Source organism: Epargyreus clarus, unplaced genomic scaffold (assembly GCF_041222505.1).
Source record: "Epargyreus clarus isolate Ecla_fem2 unplaced genomic scaffold, WU_Ecla_fem_2.2 ptg000014l, whole genome shotgun sequence".
NCBI classification, from domain to species: Eukaryota; Metazoa; Arthropoda; class Insecta; order Lepidoptera; family Hesperiidae; genus Epargyreus; species Epargyreus clarus.
Genome location: NW_027332222.1, coordinates 7,832,805 through 7,858,210, shown reverse-complemented (window position 1 = coordinate 7,858,210; position 25,406 = coordinate 7,832,805). Strand labels below are relative to the sequence as shown.

The 25,406-nt window shown below is 34.7% G+C and overlaps 1 protein-coding gene across 2 annotated transcripts in view; it reads right to left on the bottom strand.

Moving 5' to 3' along the window:
• The window catches only part of jbug (filamin-type immunoglobulin domains fbug), a 120,725-nt gene that overhangs the window by 52,584 nt on the left and 42,735 nt on the right, over nt 1-25,406 (bottom strand). The window contains exons 16-20 of one of the 2 annotated variants that reach the window (XM_073079842.1): nt 24,914-25,013; nt 23,203-23,362; nt 19,724-19,893; nt 17,145-17,236; nt 13,435-13,611 (exon numbers count right to left, since the gene is read on the bottom strand). In XM_073079842.1, the coding sequence (XP_072935943.1) occupies nt 13,435-13,611; nt 17,145-17,236; nt 19,724-19,893; nt 23,203-23,362; nt 24,914-25,013 (699 nt within the window). The remainder of the gene's footprint in view (nt 1-13,434; nt 13,612-17,144; nt 17,237-19,723; nt 19,894-23,202; nt 23,363-24,913; nt 25,014-25,406) is intronic. The other variant, XM_073079841.1, reaches the window with a different exon arrangement.

Below are 25,406 nucleotides of genomic sequence, written 5' to 3'. Positions count from 1 at the left end.
AATTATTATGAATACCAAACTCAGTACAAGTATGGTATATGGAGTGGCTGTTAAAAAAGTTTTATACTCATGTCAATATTATGTTCTAAACCAAATTAATGGATCTATTAAAGAGTTTAGAAGTATAATGTCCGGTGAAGGCAAAAATAATAAGGATAAAGTCTATATTGACCACTACTTTAGCAGTGGGGTATGAGGTAACAGCTAAATTGGAGGACATGCATAAAACGCGGTTTTACTAATTGCCTACAAAGCTATCGGATTGCTTGTGATAGACGCGACAGTATAAATGTATATTTAAGAATATATATTTAAAAATCCAGAGGATTTTCAAAGAGAGTTTTACATCCTATAGATACAATAAAAAACGAGTTTGGTGACCGTAAAAAATGACCGGAAGTGGGTGCCTCACCGTCATGGTTTATGTTGACAATGCCATCGCAATTGTTTTATATTAACACGTTCTTTGAATTCGGAATTAACATTTAACTTTAACTATTTACTACAATTATTGTTATTACTCGAATTTTCCTTAAATTGTTTTCACTTTTCACTGTTGATTAAATATTGCATTATATAAGAATAAATAATGATTAATTTAACGATAAAATTCGATGTTACAACTAGTAATGTTTGTGAAAGAGTATTCCTAAGAGTATACTGTTGGTTTAAATTTTAAATATTATAAAGAAGTTTTCGTTGGAAATAACAACTGTTAACAAGTTTCAGCGGGCGTGCGGAGTTATAACCAGTATGTTAAATCATTTTCACCTGACAGTTCGTATCCAAAAATATGATATATGTGATTTTAGTCACTGCATAATTATCTCTGGTAATGGCGGGAATAAATGGTAGTTTAAAACTTGTTTTCCGCGGTGTTTCGAAAGCTGACGCAATGCAGTTTTTAACCAGTTTCTTGTGGGCTCACTAACTTGGGCTTTGACTGACTTTTGTATACTGCCTAGTTTGCTCGCTTCGTATGTACATAACAAGAACAAGCTTATGCAAGAAATGTTTAATTAGAAACGTTAGAAGAGCGCCGATCTCCCTGCTTTACACATTAGCTGGCGTATAGCAGCAGATATAATGTTTTTTTTATTTAATTTAATATCAGAGTTATTATGTTATTAGGTGCAGAATTTGTTAAAATATTTGTATTCAAAGCAACATCGTTTCTGATGTAGATTGGGCACAAACAAGAATACAGTTCGCTTGATGAAGTTACCACTGCCGTTTATTGACATTTGTAATCAACCCCAGAGACAATTGAAGTTCTCTCTGAGGTTGGTCACAGATGGGTTGATATTCCTAAACTTAAACCCTTGCAGTTAGTGTTTCTCCCTTATCACTCCCTTCAAATTCGAACACAGCAGCGAATATAATTGTTGTTAGTTACTAACATAGATAAGTAAAGATACTTCGCCGCCTTGAACTTGAATGAAGCCACAAACGGCTTATTTTAGTAAGTTATTTTTTTGAATCCTTGACAAATAAAAACATTTTTAGAGAAAATTTACGAATAAATGACTAATTTACGAAATAATTACGTAATTTACGTAATAAATAAATAATTATTTCAAATATTTTAGGGACATTTTAGCACGGAGACGTGGCAAAACTTTTTTACGCAACTATTACAATTCTCAAAATTGGGTACATTTTTTGTTAGGAGTGGTTAATCTATGGTTGCTAAGTTTAAAATCTTAGTCATCTTACTATACACTTCTTAATCCTACTTCGGTAATCTGTAAATGTATTAAGTTTCGTGACTCAAGTATCGGATAAGCCTTATGAGAGTGTTTTTACATGAATAATGAATATGATATGAAAAAACCAATGTCGTGGTTGCAAAATGATACTCTGAAGTGTGTAACTATACTCTCGTGAGAATGTAACAAGCGTAGCGATTTTTGTCACAAATGTCTATAAAGTTACAATATGGGACTAGAGAAGGGGTAGTCAACTTTATTGTACCCGGCATCGATCTACCAATTGCAAATTTATTTCGCCGCCCTCTAGATATTAACATCAACGAAATATTAAGTCAAGAGTTTTCTAAATAGATACGAGTAAAAAAAGATCCTCGATTTATCTTTGCCGTGCCACGATCGTTTGGACCTATCGTCGCAATCAATGGGTTGGCTACCTCTGATGTAGAGTAAATCGTGGAGAAATATATACATTAAGTACGAGTATATCACCGTTACGTGTGTCTGTTCAGGAGGGAGGTGTTGTGAACGTTTGGTACACTTATTATTAAATGAGTAGCTTATTTGCAATGTTCTTCTTCTACATTAAAGTTTTTATATATAAACACCTGTATTACTTAATTGTTATTCAGTATGTAATACGCATACAGTAGCGGATAAAGCATTAAAAGCCAACATTCAAAGTGCCTATCACAAGCATGTCACAAAAGTCTAGAATTTTTTCCGATGCTTAAACACTAAAGGAGCTCAGTCTATTGGATTTTCGATTTAGTTACTAGATGCAAATATTTCAATAGCATTCGCCATTCTTTGCCCTGTCCGAGGCGGTCGCCTTTGTCATTTTTATCTGATTAAATATCAATTTACTTTTCATATCTAGCCGGATACTTCCGGACAGGCGTGAAAAGTTGATAAACATTAATCGCGTCACATCGACATTACATGCTATACTGCCAAAAAAAATCAAGTGTAAAGAGCAGCCGGTCGTAAAACTACAAAAGAGAACGAGATGCGGGTTCATACAACGCAATTACTTCTTCCGTATTCTAAATTAATATAATGAGTTAAGATAAAAGTGCACGCTGATTCAAGAGTTGATATTTAGTATGGAATGCTCGTTAAGGCCGGCATTTATTTTCCAACTTCGCTGCTTTATGTAAGAGGAAAGTGATAGTTTCTACATAACGTGCCAGAATATTTTACGTTTGCAAGTAAATTGTACGAATTTACTGACATTACTACAGATTTGCTTTCTCTATTTTAGTTTAAAGTATCGAATACATCAATTATGTAATTAACTTTATAATAGCGAAAGTGTATAACTATTGCTAGATTATGTAAAACGAACTGTTTTATTTGATTGGATTAATATAAACATGTAATTATAATGAATTAATGAATATAAGTCATCAATGCTACTACGCGTTGTTATGAAACAATAATAGTTAAATAAATTATCAGAGTTTATAGAACCACAATCTGAATAACAATAATTAAAAATATAGACGCCATGGGAGGTTCAATTTTATGGGATTTATGGAGTTACTTGCGATGAAGCATGATCAAATAAATTATTAAAGTTTATAACATTCAGTGAATTAGTAATTAAAAGTATAAGAGTGTTGAGAGTTATAACTAAAAGATTTCTTCTGCAAAAAAAAATACATTACTCCCTTATAGGGATTGATGATATAATATGAAGGTAATTTTACCGTTAAACTTTAATGTATCAGAAATAACTAACATATTGGATTTACCCAACTTATATTCACCTTTTACATAGGTTTCAAAAATATGACTAACACGTTTGCACAAAGAAATTGCTAAGTTATTTAAATAAACGCAAAGGACACGCATGAGAAGCGGTCCCTACAAAAGAGTTCAACGCACATTACGCTTTGTTTGTACTCGGTCAAGCGGGACATTGGAAGAGGATGTCCGTGTTTTTACCCCCTATTTTTTATGTCCCCTTGTTATACGTAATAATAATATTATAAAGCCAGGTAGATGAACCAGTCGTTTTGATATTTGCTGTAAGGTAAGTTTAGGTCTGAGTGATTGCAAACTTACAATTTTTGAATGCATAAATATTTACTATTTTGGTCAAATATTATTTACAATAGAAATACCGGTCTCTTACGCTGCTTCTTACGAAACACTATAGGTGTTAATCATGACGTTCAAATATAAATCAGTATGAATAAATTTTGAAATCAAGTTTTCGTTTTTGCAATGAAAATGAGTTGCACTTAATAATTCGTATACAATACACATTAGGATTTCAAATACATACATAAGCAAGGAATTAGGTTAATATTGCAAACTTCTAGTTGGATCGCTTATGTATACAGAATTACGCGTAACGACGAATATTAGCATAATTATGTATCACTGTGTGTAAACGTAAATCACTAATTCAATTGCCTGCATGTAGCTCAGGAAATTAGTGCATTCCAATATGTAGGTAACGTTTTAACCGACATTTATTGGCGATACTACTTTTTAAACATAACCGCATGCCGTCCACATATCCGCGTGTTCATTCTACATTTAATGGAACGATCGAAAATGGATTGTAGCTTTATTATACACTGTAGGTACATAAGTTATGACGTGTCGCGCCCACACAACTATACGGATGAATACAGACGGATGCGAGAACAGTGCATGCAAATAGACTCACTTATTGGGGACGAGAGAGCCTTCAAGACGCGGAAACACTCCCTTGGTGACAGCTATCTGGGGCACTGTACTGGCGGTCTGACGTATGACGAAAAGAAATCACAACAATAACACTTTCCGAGAACACTCACTACACTAGTCTAATAGTAACTTGTACAGTGTACCCCGGACGGTAAACACGCAACTCAACTGATCTTGTAACGATACAAAAGAACAGAGAGGTACTTTCTGTTTAAAATTTTAATAAACGTTAGCATGTATGCGGAGGTATACGCGACGAAACTGCATTTTGATGCTCTGAGGCGTTGCCTCGTTCGAATACGACTGGGGCTTGAATGTCAGGCGCTGAGGTGCGCAGGCGCCGACTCACCCGCGCCCAGCCACGTGACGTCACGGAGGTATTCAAAATGGCGGCGCGGAATTCGAGAGCCTACGTACTGAACACTGGCAAATCTAGTACTTAGCGTCAACTCATTTTAATTTCAATTCTAATTCATTTATTTACACAAGGAATGTAAACATACTTGCAAATAGCTTTAGTGTCAAGTCATTTAACAATAGGTTTTAAATTTAACATTCCGGTGACAATTCTAACCTCAATTTCACGTGTAACTTCGGAATATGTATTATATACCTACTTTGTATGGGTGCCTAGTATAAACTTTAGGTCAATCTTGTTCTATAGTAATTAGTAAAAAGTTTACGTTTGCTATTAGAGCAAGTGAGAATGATGTCACACCTAGTTTAGTATGTTAATACAAAGCTCCTTTCACTGACGGCGGAAAAGAGATAGCGATACCACAGACTATATTGTGTTTATTCTATGAATGAATTGTAAACCGCAGAAAGAGATAGAATGATAATTTAAGTTGACTGCCTTCAAATTAGTTAAACAAAACCATTGTACGGTAAGTAATACAATAAAATATAGAAATATACTTATTACTCCATACCTATAGTATTTAATTAATAGTCTACAGAAATGACTGTCTAATTCATTAAGTTATTTAAATACCATGAAATAATGATAGTTATATAAGTTTACCTTTTATATTTTTTGATACAAGAATACTTTCTACTATATTTTGATTGTTCATATTTAATTTTGTTCTTCAGCGAGACTATCTCACTTCTAGCTTTCTAAATAATGAATTTTTAATTGGAGATTTTATAATGACAATCGTATATAACTCATGTTAAATGATATAATTTTTTAATGTGTGTAAGTTTGCAGCACATTTGCACATAACATTGTACAAATACGTGATTAAAAGTAAAAGTTTATTAGTTAGCTGTATTTTTACTTTAATTATATTTTTTAATTTAAGTGTAATTTGTTTTTAGAAGAGACAGTTAAGGGTAAAATTTAATTTTATCTCTAATACAATATCTATACAACCCTCGTGTATTGCAATCAAATATATACACTCAAAGAAATTATTTCGAATTCCATATGTCTTAGTTTTTCTTACGCACCCTTCAAATTAAAGAAAATTTGAAATCTAAACGCTTTTATAATGCTTATAGTTCACTACACAGGAATGTGAAGTATTTATTTGCCACCCATCCCAGAAGAAATTATAAACTAGTGTTTAGTGAAAAAACAAAAAAAATCTGAATGCTTTAGAATAATTTTATGAAAAGGGGAGTATGTAGGTACAAAGCCTATGTCACTTTCACAATTTAAACAAATCCAAGTTCGTCAAGCCGTTAGTGCTGTAGGACGTGCCAAAGATTCATACACATACATACATATTACATAGATACATACGTGCATACATATATGCTAGAAAAACATTATCCACCGTAGTCGAGAAAGATTTTGAGATGTATAGGTCATAGATTTCCAGTGTGTAAACATTTGAGATATACAGGTTTTCAGTGTTTCTCTTAACCACTAAACAAGCGATTCCTTATACACACAACTTCACAATCAATGTTGGGTCTATCAACGTGAATAGGTTAGTAATTTGTACTCTTTGTATTAAAAAAGTACGATCGAAGTCACGACCAGAGCGTAGTTTACGAACATAATAAATATTCTAAAACTAATAGTTCCAGTGGTTTATAGCATAGGATTTGCATTGTGCTTCCGACCTAGATTTATTACGTCTGGATTGCTCGCTACGGCTCATCGGTGGTATTCACATGAAGAATTGCTAATGGCTCTTTGTTGGCCCAAACATGACAATACATCAAGTCTCATAATGTAGACAGAAATAGACTTCAATTAAGTGTATTGGAATTTACAATGGCTAATTTACGCCAGTAGTTCGGTATGATTTGCTACATACATAGATACATACAATATGTTTTCCTTTGCAATGTCTTAACCTATTTACTTATTTGTATTTATCATTACGCAGCTGCGCAGACACGGGTCATGTCTGTCAATAATATTTTATAGAAAATATTATAAGTATAAAAGCACATATACACTATACAGTAAGCGTTCTATTATTATAATATTAATTTTGAGTTACATTAAATACATATAATTATTATTTATTGTGTGTTATTAATTTTCTTTCGCTATAATTGCTATTAATTAGTATTTAAGAGTACACAATTTTGTACCGTTCACAAGTTATTTTTTTATAAAATAGGAATAGCAGACAAGCTTGCAATCCACTTAATGGTAAGTGGCTACTGGACATCTGTAATCAACCCCAGATAGGATTTAGATTCCTACCTGTGGTTGACCACAGATGCGCTACCCCTTAGGACTAAGAACGCTTCGAAAGAGAATGTCTTCCTTACCAAACTCTTCAAACCATAACAGCAGCGCGTGACACTATTCTTATTGGGTAGAAAAAGTTTACAATATCATTTCAATTTTGTCTTTTTGTGACGAAATTGTTCGGGAAAAGAGTCAGCTCGATATTCAAACGAGGTACTGGTAGATATGTAAATTATAACGAATTCAACTAGAACTGGAACAAAGGCGGTGTTTCTTGATATTTCTTTAAAATTTATTCTACAAATCCACCGAACATATATGGATGCTACATAATAACTGTTTATACCAAAATAGTTTGTTATAGCGGTGAAAGTAGAATCACTTCGTCTTTTAGCCTTTTACATTGTTTTCTTTGATACTATTTTTAAAATAAAACCTATGCGTCTAATGTTTTTATTGTACAAGAAATAAGTTTACATTTAGGGTTGGATTATCGTTGTAACCAAAGAAAAAAATATTATAAGAGATAACCGTAACAAAAACGAGGGATTTCAAAACCCATGTTTAATTCGTAAAGTACGCTAAAATTTAAGTTTGACAGCTTTACAATTGAGTTCATGTCTTAAACAATAGAACACTATGGGTTGGTTGCATCATCACCGTAACCGCATCTATTTCTGCAATATGTTGTTGTTCTGATTGCAAAGGTGTGGAAATCGCCCTTCCATAAATAAAAGGCCCTAATATGGATTTGATGGAGATTAATACGTCTGATACCGAATTCAGTAGGTACCTATATTGAGTGGGTCTATAATATCTAATGAATAATAATCAAGAGGACTGTATTTTATACGCGGAGAAATTCTCATGGATCCCCTTCTGCCAGGGTAGCAAGAGGGGTATGCCTCCTAACGATTAAAACTCTGCGGCGTTCCTCTGGACGTTCGGTGCCGGGTCACGAGGAGCGAGCAGTACATTCGCGGCCCGGCGACGTCGGCTGGCGCTGGTGTTAACGCCAGCCACGTTCCGAGAGGGAGGGGCCTCTCTCATTGGTGTCCCTCATGAAGATGAGCATGCAAGTCGCACACACGACATCTCGAACCCTTAAAACTGGAGTTGGATTCCCACCTCCGTGCCATTCCTACAACTACCCAACAATTTGGAAGAGCACCCGTAAGGGAAAAAAACTTACAATGAAACACATATTACAAATCATACAAAGGTATGGTATGTAAAAATAATAATAACGTTCTACATACCACGCATTATTATATTTTAACATAGATACTGTGATTATGTAACAACATATTTCTAAATAATGCCATATAAGCTATGCGTGGAATTCAATATGTGATTAATGTCAATATTACTTATACAACATGAGCCTTGAAAGTGTGTAGTTTGCATATAATTTCAATGAACAATTCATATTGATTTTCGGTACCTGCAAATAAACGCAAGAAAATATTGGTATTATTTACGTTAGCATATTATTCAGAAGGACCAAAGTATATTTGAAGTTAGGTCGAATATTTTTCGGCTTAATTTTGCAAAACTTTTCAAAAAATATTTCCTTATAACGGACCATCATGGAATATGGCATTATGTAAAAAAGTAAAGCCTTAATTTAAATTTCTTTAATTATAATACAATATATATTACTAAAATTAATTGTCACTTGCTTATGTAAGTGTATTGTTTATAATGTAAAGGAGATATCATAAGGAAACCTGTAGGTACCTATAAATAAATCTTGGGACTTAAAAAAAGTGTGTTTGAAGCTTAACAATGCGCACTAGACAAGCGAGGTGTGGACTATAGCCTAAACTGAATGACAGGGTAATTTAAAGAAGGGACTCGTGCCCAGCAGTGGGAAAATAATGGTCTGGCGGTGTGTGATTTAAAGGAACTTATCTAAACAAACATTCGGTTTCTTGTGGTTTTGGTTTAAATATTGTGTTTTTTTAAATCTTCTTCTTTATATTTAAAAATACGAAAAAATGTATATTGTATGTACGTACCTGAATATGAAATATCTAAAATACCAGGCTAGACTGCAGGGTAATTATCGTTAAACTGTTTATAATGGCTCACATTGATGTTAAAAATATGATGGAAATTAGAACCCCATAAGTATTACCGTGGGATAGGAAAGTCCACAATTAGAAAAGTTGAACGCACCAGCGGACCATATAAGAGTCAGTTAACACTTTCTTGCGCATTACAACTAAGATTAGTGTTCTGTTAGTAGTGTTGTAAAGGGTTAAAATGACAAATAACACGCTCGAATCATTATTTAGCTGGTAAATATTAATTACGAATTTGTTATTATCATATTCGGTTGTTTTTTTTTTAATTTTTAAAAGACTTTGTAATACAACAAACAAGACCAAGTTACTTTTTACCTAAATCTAAGTCGGCAAATCTAAACAACACCCTCGTCTCCTCCAACATTGGAGAAGCCAGAATGCTATTCAGATAGCCGACATGTGCAGACCTTACACCAAAATGTAAATTTCGAAATGCTTCATTTGGAACATTCCATCAAAATATGTGTTACATCCTCAATAATTTTATTTATTAAAGAGGCAAATATTATTATTTGATGTATATTACATCAAATAATAATATGTCCAGAACGTAGCCTGACTGCTGTTTTTAGACCATTTCTTTTAAACCTGTACCTTACATTGCCGACCCATGGGTTGTTACGTCGTCGGAGGCTTTATGGGTGGTTAAAAACATCCCCTAGTACATTGAAGCATGTTGTGAAGTACGCTTCCGGTCCCAGTTGTAGGAAGGGAACCATACCCAATTTTATGATTATTGGCATTGTAGGTACATAATATCAATCCGTCATGCAAAGGCTTGTTTTAGTTGGATATTTGTTTGCGTGTTTCCATAACATCTTAGTGCGAGATTGTATAATATAGAAAGGAAAACAATAATTATATCATTTAATAAATTTGATGACCTTATTTTTTCTGATTGTTCTATAAAACTTGTAAATAGAATATAAATTCCTATTAATTCTCTTTAATTTAAATTAAATTTAAATTGTAAAAGGGTAGACTGCACTACATATGTCCTAGTAGTTGAGTAACAGCCTTTTTGAATAAAAAATATACCACAAAACAATGAAAATTGAATATTCCACATAAAGACAGACAACAACGATTACGGCTGAACTGCAAAGTTAAGAAAATACAATTTTTCTAGAGATGTTCTGTAATAGCGCCGAATTACACGCTTCACGGAAACACGTCGTCTACCGCTTTCTAAACATTATTTTAATAGTTCCACATTATTATGGAACATGTGTTACAATAACCGTAATATTTTTGTTATATAATGTGTAGGTTATTTGATTTTTACCGTTTTCTATATATTACTCGCTTTCGTTCTGTTTTTCTTAGCGTTACGGCTAATTCAACATTCATCAACGTGCATATTACAAAAAGTAAGAGGAAAATAAAATGTTTTTTCTTTAGTTTGTAACACAATTTTCGTATGTTTATACTATAGGTTTCAATAGCCATGATATCTATGTACGAACTGATGTAATAGGTCCAGATAATTCGTGATTTTCTGTAATATTTATGTAAAGAAAATATGACTAAATAAAACACAATTGATGTCTGGTACTCATGATTATTACACATGATGAATATAATTCTAAATCTTGTCTACGTCATATCTGTATATAAATCTACATACATAATAATATATTGTATGTAAATTTATGACATACGGCTTTGTTTAAATACAGTTCACACGAATAATCATACTTAAAATATACCTCATACTTATAATATAAATAATACCTCAGCTATACCTACATTAAAAGAAGATTAATGATTAGAAAATAAGAAGATGCGTGTTATAACAATTACAATTTGTATTAAAGATTAAAATAAGTATAATGGTGACAAGTGAAAAGGTCTACATAATCGTTACATTCTTTTAGAAGACAGTCATTTTCAATTAAAGTCGTAGTAAACCCCTGCTCCAAAACAACCTACCATGATCCTGACAAAAAGCAAATCTCAAAACACCTCATGCATTAAAATCCGTCAAGCCATCTTTCCGTTCCTGCCTGTACCTTTACCATGAGTTTTTACGTTTTGACAAATATGACTGTTTTGGTATTTGTTTACGTATTTGCCAATACAATTTCCAATCAGCGCCCCTAGCGGATTCGAACAGAACTATAGTAACATTAAATGTCTAAATTGACAAAATGGCTCTTTCTTTATGTTTTGTCTCCATTTTTTGCGAACATGTGAAGCAGACAAAAAGACTTGAGCACTTACTTATTGTTACGTTTACTCAGTTTACTGAAGCAAACGAAACAGAATAATGGATTGAGTAAACGTAACGTAAAATTGTGGGATGTTTTGAAAACTCATGGTAAGGGTACAGGATACTAAAAACGGTCAAGGCTAAGGGAATCGATAAACATGAGCTTTCTTCTGTAGCCAGCTACTGAAGTGTTTGAAATTTGATAAAAAATAAATAGCAGTTATGCGTAATGTAGGTAAACTATTTTAATTTGCCATTTCTGCATTAGTTTACTGTCGACTTTTAACCACCTAACCACAAATAATACCAACTAAACTAATTAACCTGCGCTTAAAATACTTTTAATTGACACATTGACGTTTAAACCCTACAATAATTACAGTGTTTAATATGTACACTGATTTACCTTATTCAGCTTATAAACCGTTAACAGACATAATTACTGTACCCTATAAACACTTGCATAGATCTTAACACCTTCCTTTTCATTAGAAAGTCGAGAGCAATAACCATCAGAGAAGTTAATTAATTAAAGTAGTGGTAGCTTAAAGTAAATTCTAATTAAAATAGCAGCTTTGCTCTTTCATCGGTCACGTCGAAAACCGACAGTTAAATACACTTAGCGAATGCATTATTTGCATAACGAAACACACCTGACTGTATGTTTTTGTTGTAACTGTAATATAAAATATAAGTATGTTATTTTGGGATGTACAATGTCTGTATTTAGGGATGGGAAAACTATCTATGACTTGTGGATTTATTGCAGTTTCTATCGCTAGACCAATTCCATTCAAACTAATTGTAGAAAATAGGAGGTCCTGCGGATACAACTAGCATCCACTCTAAATGTTAAAAGTTGAAGTAGAAGGTTAAACCAAACGCATTACTGGCTAGCTGTTGGGTGAGGCAAACAGACTTACGTACAGATAGTTCTTTTGGATTTTGCCGTCGTACTTATATTTCGTTTTATTGGAATCAATCTCTAATGACGTCTATTGTATCATCTACGAAAGCGAATGATTTAGAATGAGCCGAAAATTGAATTGAACGAGAAAAGCAGTATAACAGATTAAATCAGTGAGCTGATAAACAGGCACGTAGTCTGTCGAAGTCTGTCTGCGGTGTGGATTCATAACAAACGGAACGGGAAGATTTTGTGTGCACACGAAACACGTATTTATCGAATAAATTCGGATTTTATCTGATCCTAGCTCGCCGTCGAATCTAACGATATTTCTCTGCTATATAATTTTCAAGTACCGTCGTATAAACTCCATTTGAAGCGGTGGTCAGAAAATAACAAGCCTTTACTGGCATAAGTATGCGTTTCAACGAAAAATGCGCCGGTAAGAGCGTGTTTGCTAACTGACGTATGGGACTAATAACGTTAAGCATAGCGTGAAGGTGCCTCGGGCGAAATTCACTGAGTGCGCGGAAAATTTGTGCAAAATTCTATGTAATAAATAGGTATGGAGCTTGGTTCGCTTTATATGATTAGTGCTTGACTGGGTGAATTAGCGCTCGCCGGAACACACAATTAACGTAGAGGGTAATGAGTTCACGTCACTGATTTTCATTATTTGAAATTGTGGTGGTACGTGTTGTTCAATTTAAAAGCCATTATTACGTCTAATATGAGCCTAATGAATTAGATTTTGGCTAACGTACATTATACATGCTAATACCGAAACCATAAATAGATGATTTAAAGTCATTAGTATCGGTACAACATCAAATATTTAGTTTATAATAAATTAGCTACATGTCGGCAATTTATAATGAAGCTCTTCATAGATTTAGTATATTTTAATACTTGAATATGAACAGTAATGTTTTTCAAGCGTATGACGTGTCATTGGATTCATCTTAATTGTGGGACTGACACGCTATTATTTTAAGTAGTCGGGTATTTTTTTTTTGATAATAACAACTAGTTTCTGCCTAATGTTTTGTTGTTTCAACCTCGGACCCTCTGGCTGAGAGGATGAAATATCACTTTGAGAGGAGACCCGTGGCCAGCAATGGATAAGTGGGTAGAGGAGGATTAAAACTACTAACCTGGTACATGTTCGTCATTGAAAGTCACCCGCACGGAGTGAGGGCGGGGCACGCGCGGTGTGAACGATGCTATGTATCGGTGGCCACCGAGCGGTCGCACCGAGCTGGCCACGAGAGCACCGTTACCACCAGACACTTCTAGCTCCAGTTGGCCAGGCCCTGCGTTGCTACCGTCCACTATAACAAATAAATTAACTTAGTTGACGGCTTTAGTGTCTTAAGCCTGCCGTAGCCTCTAATTTTCCGTAAGTTCGAGATACATATCGTGGGATGTAACCACTTGTCATTAACACCCGTTATTAATAATCAATCTATTCAGTGGCTTGCCAAAGATTGAAATTTAATAATTGTTGTATAAAGAAATTATCACATGGACTAATGATTGATTATAATCAATAATCAATAAGATTGTTAAATTTTGATCTTTGTTAAGCAATACAGTGAATAGATAAATTATTTATTAATGGCGGGTGATTTTATTATATTTCAGTATATATTGATATTATATACTAGCGGAACCCGCGGCTTCGCTCGCGTAAAAAATATGATATGACATACAAATAACTGTAATTGTAAATTTGTATCTTTAACAATTTTAACGATAAAGTAACATTAATATTTTTATTTTATTAATAAAATCATATTAAATATGAATACATTTTTTTCCGTCACTGTGTACCTAAATTGGTCAAGCTTTCATCAGAAACATACACTAAAACTCTAATAAGTGGACTGTCATAAAACTTCTTTCAAATACTTATATTTTCTTGTAAGATTCATGTAAGATACAATAATTATTATTTAGACTATTCCATAGGAACCGTCCATGTTATTCTCTGACCTATAAAGTACCTAACCACTATGCAAAAACCATAACGATCCATAACGTATACATGGGAACCGTATGGTAACTGTTGGGTGCCAACCGTATGGCAAATTATTAACGCTCTAAAACCCCGTCTCACAACATTTGGAGTCTAGCTTAAGGTATGCGGCCTCACATACAGTGGTTCTTTCCAGGGTCGCTGACTGGACGATTAGAACTCCCATTCTTGCCGCCCGCAACCCCAGAAGTCCCCCTTTAGTCTCTTACGTTAGGCAAGGGACACTGTAGCCCTGTTCTAGCCCAAAAATTTTATCCAAGGTCAATATGTCTACCGCATCACCATCACTAATCCACGCATAACCACAACCATACCCCACGGCAGGGACAAAATATCAGCAAGCAATGTATCAAAGTGGTTGCTATGTAGTCAGTTTCTGCAGTCTGTACTTTTTTCCAAACACGCCAAAAAAAATATAACTTCAATAACAGTTTTTGACTTAGATACTTCATTGTGTCTAATGATAATTTTCATAGCGCTTCCTTCTAAATTAACGGGTTTTAAACAAAGTTCCAACCTCTATTTTCTTCAACTTTACCTCAACCTTAAGGGTTAATTTTCTAAAAACCGAGAAGTTATTATTATATTGTTACAACCAGAAGGCCAAAATTTTTTACAGTCCTAGCTTCCAAATTTACTGTTTTCTTAAATAAAGTTTCATCCCCTATTAAACGACCATAAGGGTTAATTTTCCAAAAACGGTTAAATAGGTGTCCTATTATTTTCAATCAGAAAGTCGAAGACCAAATTACATAGACTTTGCTTCAAAATCTGCGGACTTCGAAACGAAGTTTCTACCCCTATTTTACCCTCTTAAGGGTAGATTTTCCATAAACGGTGTTAAAGAAGCTGTAATATCAAAAAATCCGTTCTTAGTCTACATCTACATTATAAAATTAAACTATAGACTAAATTTCATGATTATAGCTTCAGTAGTTTCGGCAAAACCTTGATTAATACGTTTTGAACGTGAGCATCTTTTCGCTTTTATATATTAAATTATATTATTTTATATAGGTGTTATTTTAAAATTGTAATATCTTCTAAGATGTTCATTGAAATTAAGTGATGTCAAAGACAATTTTGTTCACAATTAAATACTCTTAATCAACAACACATTTATTTGGATAAAGATTAATATTATTACGTTGATACAACTCTTAACAAATAGTGCATTAATTTCGACCAAATTGGATTACCATAAAAACGGTTCTAGTGAGTTAATCTTAAAAGATACACATATACTGTCGCGGACATTTTTTTAGATCATTTCAAGAGGATTAATTCTTTTGTACATATATTTCGGTATCTTGAACCGTTTTCGCAGCGCACGCAACGGAAGCTCTCAAGGATGAATAATTTTCCCCGCTTTTTTCACATTTTCCATTATTTCTTCGCTCCTAATAGTTGCAGCGTCATGTTATATAGCCTAAAGTCTTCCTCGATAAATGATCTACTCAACACAAAAAGAATTTTTCAATTCTAACCAGTAGTTCCTGAGATTAGCGCGTTCAAACAAACAAACTCTTCAGCTTTATAATATTAGTATAGATGTTATTGGTATTATCATGAAAAGGGAATGGGCTCGTTTGTTACTTAATTTGTGTAAAACATCTTAACATAAAGAGACATGCTTGTCACACTAACATTATAGCATTTATGAAAGTATGTTTATAATAGTCCGCGCCAAGCTGCTAGTCCGCTCTGAAGTTGTTGCGAGCAGGTGTAGTCATACAATTTGGTATGGCGACGCGATTCATTTCTATATTCAGAGCGGACTAGCAGTTTTATGCGACTATACCTTTTCGATAAAATTATTCCCTTAAAAACATCAAAACAAAAGATATAAATTCAAATGTAGTGTTATCTTGGTTATATGAAAACTTTATTTATTACTGTTTAATACTGAGAGATTTGCGGTCTGTGACGTGAGTGCACTAAATATCATAAAATTGTACGTACAGGCTCTCAACATTAGCAAGCCATCTACTCAATTACATGATGTTTTTAGCGAACTTTTTGTAAACGAAACAGCTAGCCGGGAAGCCTCCAGTCTAGACCACTTACACTACATGTTTAATGTTTTATTCACATCGCTACAAAGGATCTAAAACAACTTGAATTCATGCATTCGTATGATTAAGTTAGTGTAAAACTGAATAAATTCATTTTATTTGTAGTTGACGTATTGCAAACACTGTATTGTTTGCTCGAGCACTGTTTTGTTTTTACGATCAGTTGTGACCCGAAATATTGCTATGCCATGACTACTATATTGTATGTGGTCAATATATATGTATGTACGGTATTTGTTTTTGTTCAGAAACAAGTTCAAAGTAAGTATGAAGTTAACAGTTTGTTTATATGAGCCAAAGGTGCTTGCATGTTTAGTGTTAAATATATTATGTAGTTGGCTTATCTAATAGGCATTGCGAAGATTTATGCCTGTTACTTTATTTTCAAATCGTATTACATAACACTAGCTAACCCGGCAAACTTTGTACCGCCTCAAAATCTATTTATTATCAAATATATTTCATATAAAATATAGCCTATGTTACTCGTGGATAATGTAGCTTTCGAGTGGTGAAAGAATTTTTAAAATCAGTTCAGTAGTTTTTGAGCCTATTTATTACAATCAAACAAACAAGAGGAAAACTCTTTATAATATTAGTATAGATTAGCGACTGCTCTTCATGAATTTCATCACTTTAACGTTCTACCCCATAACGACGATAATTAAACCCTTTAAAGAATAATATCAACCTTATTACTTCTTACTGTTATGATCGAAACAACAAAAGGGCTGAAACGTATTATGCTTACCTACGAATTCTACGGGTTGCCCGACTGTTCCTTTGTACGTCGGTTTTATTAGTATTCCTTTGGCACCTTTATTGTTATCCCTTTGAATTGGTCTGTAACAAATAAAACATTCATCGATAAAGCAAACTCTCGGAGTGGCTGACTTTTATTGAATATAAAATCCTATTTAAATTGATTCCAATATAAGGATTTCTTGAATAAATGAAACAGTCGTTTTTCACATTCCATTTTTAATTGCGAATAACAATTGGTAATTGCTATTTCTGTTAAGCAACGAGGTGGCTTCAGGCAACGCTTCAGGCATTTTTCAGTTTTGAGACGCGATCTGTGCCTTGAAATTGAATATAAAATAAAAGTGGTATTTTTGAAGTAAAACAATTTCATTGTAAGGGAACAATACAGATTTTTTTTTATAATATAGGAGTAGCAGACGAGCATGCAGTCCATCTGATGGTAAGTGGTTACTGCCGCCCATGGACATCTGTAATCAACACCAGATAGGATTAGATATTTCTTATATCATTTGCGGCCACAGATGCGCCGCTACCCCTGATGACTGAGCTGGAACGCCTCGGATAAGCATGTTTCCCTTACCACACCCTTCAAAACAGAATACAGCAGCGCCTAACACTGCTGTTATTATGCAGAAAAAGGCGGTGGTGCCGCAGGAGTCGAACCAGAAGAAGTTCTGCCACCTTCAACTTCAAAGATATGTATAGTGTAGAATAATACAGATAATGTAATACATTCTAAAGATAATTGGTGGCTACCAGGTATCAACTTACAACTCTCCTCATCAATTTAGGGCGTTGAATGAAATAAAATTGTGAGGCGATGCATCCAAACCGTATGAGCGATAGAGAATATATATAGAAATCAGACTTGCTTTATCATATTTTGTGAAATTTTCGTATTATATAGGTAACATCTTTATCATGCTACACCACAAGAAAGATGGATTGCAAAGTAAATTACTATACTACGTTAAGTAGGTCACTTAATAAATTTTGTTGTTTGCTGTGGGTCACACAAGGATCCCTAAAACAATTTGAAACGGCAGGTACGGTTTGGAGAATTTATAGCGTCGAGAATACGTTTCTGTACTAGAGCTTTATATTATCTTTATAGAGTACTTATTTCGTTCTTGGCGGTCGTTTCAATCTCATACCTCTACTTGCTAAATAACAGTACAGTAACAGCTTTATAGGTTTATTATTCGCTGGGAGTTAAACAAATGGTGGGCGTACGAAACCGATGCTGTAATGGACCCGTGGTGAAATCTGTTACTTTGTTTTTCTGTCTTAACTATAATTGTTATAGAAAAAATCTCTGTACTACCGAAGCATGTGCACTTGGCTTTTTTTACTTTTGGCTAGGAAAATTAATTATATTTGACTTTAAACCCTTCGTAGATCGACTCCGGAAGCACCACCACCCTACCTTTTCAGTGCTGCTATGGTTCGGTTTGAAGGGTTTGGTAAGGGAGACATATTTTTCCGAGGCGATCCAAGTTGGTCCTCAGGGGTAGCACACATGTATGTAATGAGGTTTATATTACATTTACTGGTGAAAGATCAAGTTAAAATTGACAAGTAAAATAAAGCTTTAACTGTGAAATAATAATTTGTATTGTGTTAAGTTTATGAGTTTTTCCTCGGGGCAATCCATTTCCACCAAGTCTGTTCCATAATGAGTCCTTGCGGGGAAACATGGCTTTTATGGTGAATATTAAACTAGGTACTATATTATTGTGGTAAACGCGGGAAAGATCGTAAATATAAAGGCACATTGTGTTTCTTTAGTCGACAAATACGAGTACGTAAGAATGTTATAATCGAGAACGACTTTTTTTTAGAAATAAAGGAAAATGCATTCCCACAAATGGCCAGGTCTCTGCCCGTGGACATCTATAATCAAAGCCAAATAATACCTATATGTATGTGCCCATGATAGTCATCAGCATATATTGGAATCCTTCGGAAGTATGTTTCATGTTAACCAACACAGTAGATTCACACTGTGTGACACTGTGACCTTTTCTTTAAAGTTATATTTATATCTGCCTAAGCAGTTCACGAGGGCTAAAGCCTGAAAGGGGGTCTTTAGTGGGTAGGCATCCCTTAAGGATGAGTCCCATACTGCCAGGCATCGTCGCGGCGCTGGTGCTAGTGCATTATGAGCATTCAACCTCCCTGTTTGTAGAGTCCAGTACCCTTAGCATTAGTTTTCAAAACATCCCACAATTTTATGTTACGTTTACTCAATACATTATTCTGTTCCGTTTGCTTAGTAGACTGAGTAAACGTAACAATAAGTAAGTGCTCAAGTATTTCTGTCCAACTCACATGTTCGCAAAAAGAGAGACAAAACATAAAGCGCCATTTGTCAATTCCGACATTTAATGTTAGTTAATGACACTACAGTTCTGATACATTCCGCTAGGCGTTGATAGGAAATTGTATGGGCAAATACGTAAACAAATACCAAAACAGTCAGATTTGTCAACGTAAAAACTCATGGTAAGGGTACTGTTCGTAGTCCTTTTATCGTCTGGGCGCAAGAAAAACGGATCTTCTTACCTGAAACGGGCGTGAGCAGCGTCCGTCTCAGTGCGGGCCCCCCCGGTTGGGTCGCGGGGGGGCCTATTGGATAAAAAAGACTGCTGTTGGTGCTTCTCCTCCACGCTGCTGTACGACGAGTCCCGCACCACGTACGAGCTCTCCCGTACTTCCCGCTTGCTGAACTCTTGCTGTAAGTAAATAAATATTCAATAATTCGGTACATGTATTTTAGGTGCTTATAACATCTTTCTGTGTGTTCTAATGACTTATATTATTGCATACAAGTAAAACTTATAAATTGACTGTGTTATAATAACACTGCAAATTTAAAGAGTTTTAATATATTTTTCTAAAGGTAAATGGGGTTTGGTTGGAGGTGCAGAAATCTCTTAGTGGTTCAATTGTGGTGTATTAAATATATATTTGTGCAATGCAAACGGGTTTGCATTGCAGTGCACCCTTTTGATGGGCGTGATAGGGCAGTTTACTCTCGTGATTAATATTTACTAAGCCCTAACTAACGGTTAACAACTCGTGCAAGTGCATGTGCAATAGGCATATATACCTATATCAAATCATTTGTTTGTGTATTATTTATATGTACGAAAAACAGCGGAACCATAATAGGATTACTCGTGCATCTGTCTGTCATAGCCAATTTACTCCGAAACTAATAGACCAAATGAGTTGAAATTGTAGTAATATTTTGAAATATTAATGAGCTGAAGTTAGAAATGTACGTCTTGCTGACTGAGCTTGCAATTTAATTAGCAACGTTACTTGTTTTCTAAGTCTTGACCAACAAATAAGGCAAAAGCCGTGCTAGTTCCCGCACAATTCAGGAAAATACCCGACGTACTAAAAATAACACACCCTCTGTGCAAAGTAAAAGTAAAAAAAGTGTGAAGTACTAATATTTAATGTGGAAGTGAGCGTAAAGATCGTCTTCCAGTGCAAGAGAATATTGAGCAGGATATCGTTGGAATACAGAGACGTACAGAAAAATAGATAATCATGTTAAAACATAAGTGGCCTTACTCATGTTGGATGTAGCCAATATTGCAAATGTATCGTATTAATGATGTATGATTTTGGAGTACAGTGCCGGACTACTTGATGTCCAACACCATCCACGCCTGTGGGCCCTTAGGTAAAATAGTATTGGCCTTTACAATAACATAATCAATTAAAATGCACACAATTTTAAATAGCCTTATATATAGTGTTTCTGTTTTTGGTGAAGGCGTGACGCCCCAAGTTTGATGAGCTAATGGTCTAATCCGGCACTGAGAATATTTAATAGTCAATCAATAATCAAAAGTCTTGTTCGACTGACATGTTAACTGTGCTTGCTTGAAGATATTTTAACAAAATAAAAATATGGTGAATGGTTGCAAGTAGTTTTGAAACATATGTAGCTTTCAAAACTACAAACAAATCCTTTGAAGGATTCATAAGCAATATCCACGAAGCAATTACTAATGTAACTATGTTGATACAAATAAAATGTTTTAATTTTTTTCAATTTGCTATCACCGAGGAAGTCACTATTATACATTGCAGTGGAAGTCAAGCCTAAGCAGGGTGAAGCGACCCGACGGTCCGTAACAGCAAAAGTTGCGGGTAGATTTTACGATATGAAATTTTACATTTTTACAAGAGCAGCCGGAAAGACAAGTACAAATAAACTTTTAAAGAACGCGAGTTTTTGTTTTTTTTTTTTATTATAGCTTCAACTTTCTAGATTAGGTCAGAATTCGCTTCTGTTTTGATATAATTTTATTTTACACAAGCTTTTTTTAACCGTCCGTAAGCTTTTTATATTTAGGCATTCATCTTCATAAAAAGGCAGCTTATATAACTCTCTTCTAAGTCATCTAGCTGTCCTCAGAAATTCCGTTGAATTAATTAAACTGTTTCCAAGATTACTTTGTAACTGAACGATAGAAGTTAGAGCTGGTCCACATGCTTTTAATATCGGCGATTGAAGATTTAGCTGCTTTTCGGAAGTTACATTCAGCAAACACACATTTGAGCGCTGATCACAATTACTTTTGAAAGTTCGGGGCAGCAACTTAACACATAAATGATTGTTAAAGATGCTAATAGTGGCAAATCTGCTAGGGCCGTGAGAGATGTTTTGGTGTTTTGGATCTCAAAATGGTCGAACATTTCAGATTTATATAGAAGCTTCATTATGGAAATATCTCTATAAGGCCCCTTAGATATTCAGGATAGGACACGCACATCAGACAAAATCATATTTTCCTATAAAATATTTTGAAAGGCACGGCCAGTTTGCGCGGTCGTGTTTTAAAATTATAAATATGATCACACACATTGTATAAACAATATGAATATTGTTTTTACAATATGTGTGATCATATTTATATTTTTAAGATTATGATCTAGTCTTGCCACGGACCGTGTCTGATACCTACGTAACGTGTCTGTACCCTTACCATGAGTTTTTACGTTTTGACAAATATGACTGTTTTGGTATTTGTTTACGTATTTGCCCATACTATTTCCAATCAGCGCCCCTAGCGGATTGTGTCTGAAGTAGGAGATTGTATGGGCTAATACGTAAACAAATACCAAAACAGTCATATTTGCCAAAACGTAAAAACTCATGGTAAGGATACTGTAGTTACAATATCAGCACATAGGTACGTAACAGGTATCTGTAATAGGAAGGAAACAATCGAGTAGTAAACGGCATATACATACATACACCGGTTGCTTCAGTATACTAATTGACACCTAAGAACTCGTTCAAGTGAAGTTTCATTATTGAGCTTGCCGCTTCCTCACACGTTTCCTCCGAGGTGACGTGTTCGAAGCGATCGTTTTGTTTGAGTAAGACAGTCGGGTCGTGGAAATTGTTAAGTGAGTATCTTACGTTGTTAATCTAGATACAATTAGCTAAGTAGCTGAACTCTATATCTAGGTCATGCAGTTATATTCATCATTTATGATTAATACAAAATTTAGAATTAACAAACGGGACCCTAGGGAATGGCCCTAATTGTATTGTGTCCTAGCCCAGAATACTTTATGCTAATGTATTTTATTTCCTTTTAAAAATAACTCGGAAGAGCGAGGCACATAGACGCTTATAAAGCTTAATTAAAGTGTGACGCTCGACTCACTAAAACTATATTTAGTTCTACTACTCGTACCACACGTGTGTTTTTTTTTGTTGGAACTGCCTGGCAGTATATGGATAGTGTAGCGTATTCTAGTCTCCACATATATACTAAGATCGATTAGTGCTCATTGGTATTGTTTATAAAAAAACGCTGTCTACACTAATACGCCAGATAAGATAGTAAGGCTTAATATGTACTTATGTATAAATTGTTTCTATTTCGAAACAAGGAGACAGATAATCGTTAGTTCCCTCCGCAAATAATCAATTTTTGCGTCAATGAGCATCGCTCACGTTTGAGTGATTGTTTTGGGCATCGGTGGCAACATAAATAAAGGTTACTCACGCGACTGGTGTAGGTGTCCGAGTCGTGGTCGTCGGCTAGTCGGTCGAGCTGTCGGTTGAACGAGTCGCGCGAGAAGTCGGTGAACTTGTTCAGTTGTGTGTTGCGCTGCGTCTCACGGTCCAACGTGCTTTGGCCGTACCGTTCCGGCCTGGGCTCCAAGCTAGGGTTGGTAAATTGAAAATATTAGAAAGAAAGGAAATATTATTCGGATAATCCCAACAGAAATTAAATTACTGAAAGAGAACAAAATCAACACAAAAAAGAGCAATAAAAATATTAACATTGGACACATTTTATCTGAAATGATTAAAGGAGCCTTTCTTTCGTTCGTTTGTTTCTTTCATTCACAGTTATGAATTATAACATCTACAACATTCATTGCATATCATATTCACATATAAAATATTTTAGAACCAAAATATTATAATTTTTTTCAATTTGAACTTAGAGTTTTCAGTTAACATGTATTGTAAGACGGTGAATATACGTATAATACCTGAAAAGCTTTTACTACCTTACTTTATGACAGCAGCAAACTTTTGGGCAGTTTACCCAATGTTAAGTGGTCATTAACGCCCATAACCTAACCAACCTCGTTTAGAATTTAAGCCGTAACTTAGGCCGGCCACTTATGCGGTACCTTTTGAGGATAGAAGAAATATTTTATTTTATATGCATCGAAGAAAATATAATTATTATAATATTGAAGTAGCAGACAAGCATGCAGTTTATCTGATGGTAAATTGTCACTGGCGTGTGCGGACATCTGCAATTAACTCAATACAGAACAGTAGTGGTTGACTAATCTCGTCGCAGGCCCGGGGCGGAAATGTTGAGTGAGGCTCCCAGAGCTCACAGAGGCCCGGGGTAAACCGCCCCTGATAGTCCGCCAATGCAGAACAAGCATGCTACCTGACGGTTTCAGATGCGTTGCCACTTCTGAGAACTTAGATGATCACCTCGTCTAAATCCGTCTATTCACAATTCACAATTCTATATACATGTTTTTACCGAAACTCACAACTGTTTCACACTAGAAATAGGTGCGATGCTACCTCCCGGATAAAACCGTACCACTATTCAAATTAACCTCTATATTTCCTTTGTGTAGAGCTGAGGACACTGCTTGGACGCAGATTGGAAATTGTGGGCAGTATTTTAGTTCGGACGCTAACAAATTTCATAGTTGGTGTCTGAACTTGCGACAAAACGTTCTTAACGTTTCGACGTCGTACTTCGATGAAACTTTGACGCTCTTTAATGGAAATTCAATATTCCGCCCGCCCGTTCTTTGATGTTGTAATACCCATTCATATCTATGATTTATTGCCGTTGATGGACGTTATTCACAAAGGCTTTCTTCGCATGTATTCAAACTTTGAATATTCTGTTCGATTTTGAAATAATTATCTTCTAAGTAATAGTAACTATGTGTACGAGTACTATATTTTGATTTATATGTTATTGTACTAGCTTTGCGAATTGGCACCTTGGGAAGCAGTCAATGAGTCAGACAGTGATGTGCCAATAAATCAGGTTCCATTCTTGAATACACCAAAGACAGAAACCAATAATAGCAATGACAACAGTTTCTTGTACTTATATGCAAGTTATTTTCGAACAACAAAGTCGAAATAGGCAAGAATATACAGTATGGTAATGATTTCATATATACGGTTTCAGCAAGGAATATTGGATGATATAACCTTACCTGGTAGTATTAAGCATCTGTCTTGTTTTTTCCACGGAATCCCAGGAGTCTTTTCTCCCTCGATATGGTTTCCCCCCAGGATCGCCGTTATCTCCACCACCTGCATAATTACAAAAGCTTAGTGTATTTTTTGTAGAGTTGTAAAAGATGAAAGAATGATAAATTTAAACTTAACGTGTTATTTAAATTTAAATACAAGCTGGCTGTAATAAATATTTTACACAAATACATACATTATCAAAAAATGTATACGATTGCAAAGAAATTAAAAAAAAAATCCGACTGCATAAAAATATAGCCCTAATTACGTCCACAGTTTAGGCAAAAAAGACACCTTATGTTAATAGATAACCTCTCTTCCTTTGGGATGTCGGTTAAAAATCCGGTAAGAAATTTGGGCTGTTGGATGTGGCAAAGAATGAGCCATAAATAAGCTCGAAAAATATTCACCTCCACAGTACACAAAAATCCAAAATAGCGGTGTCTATCTTTA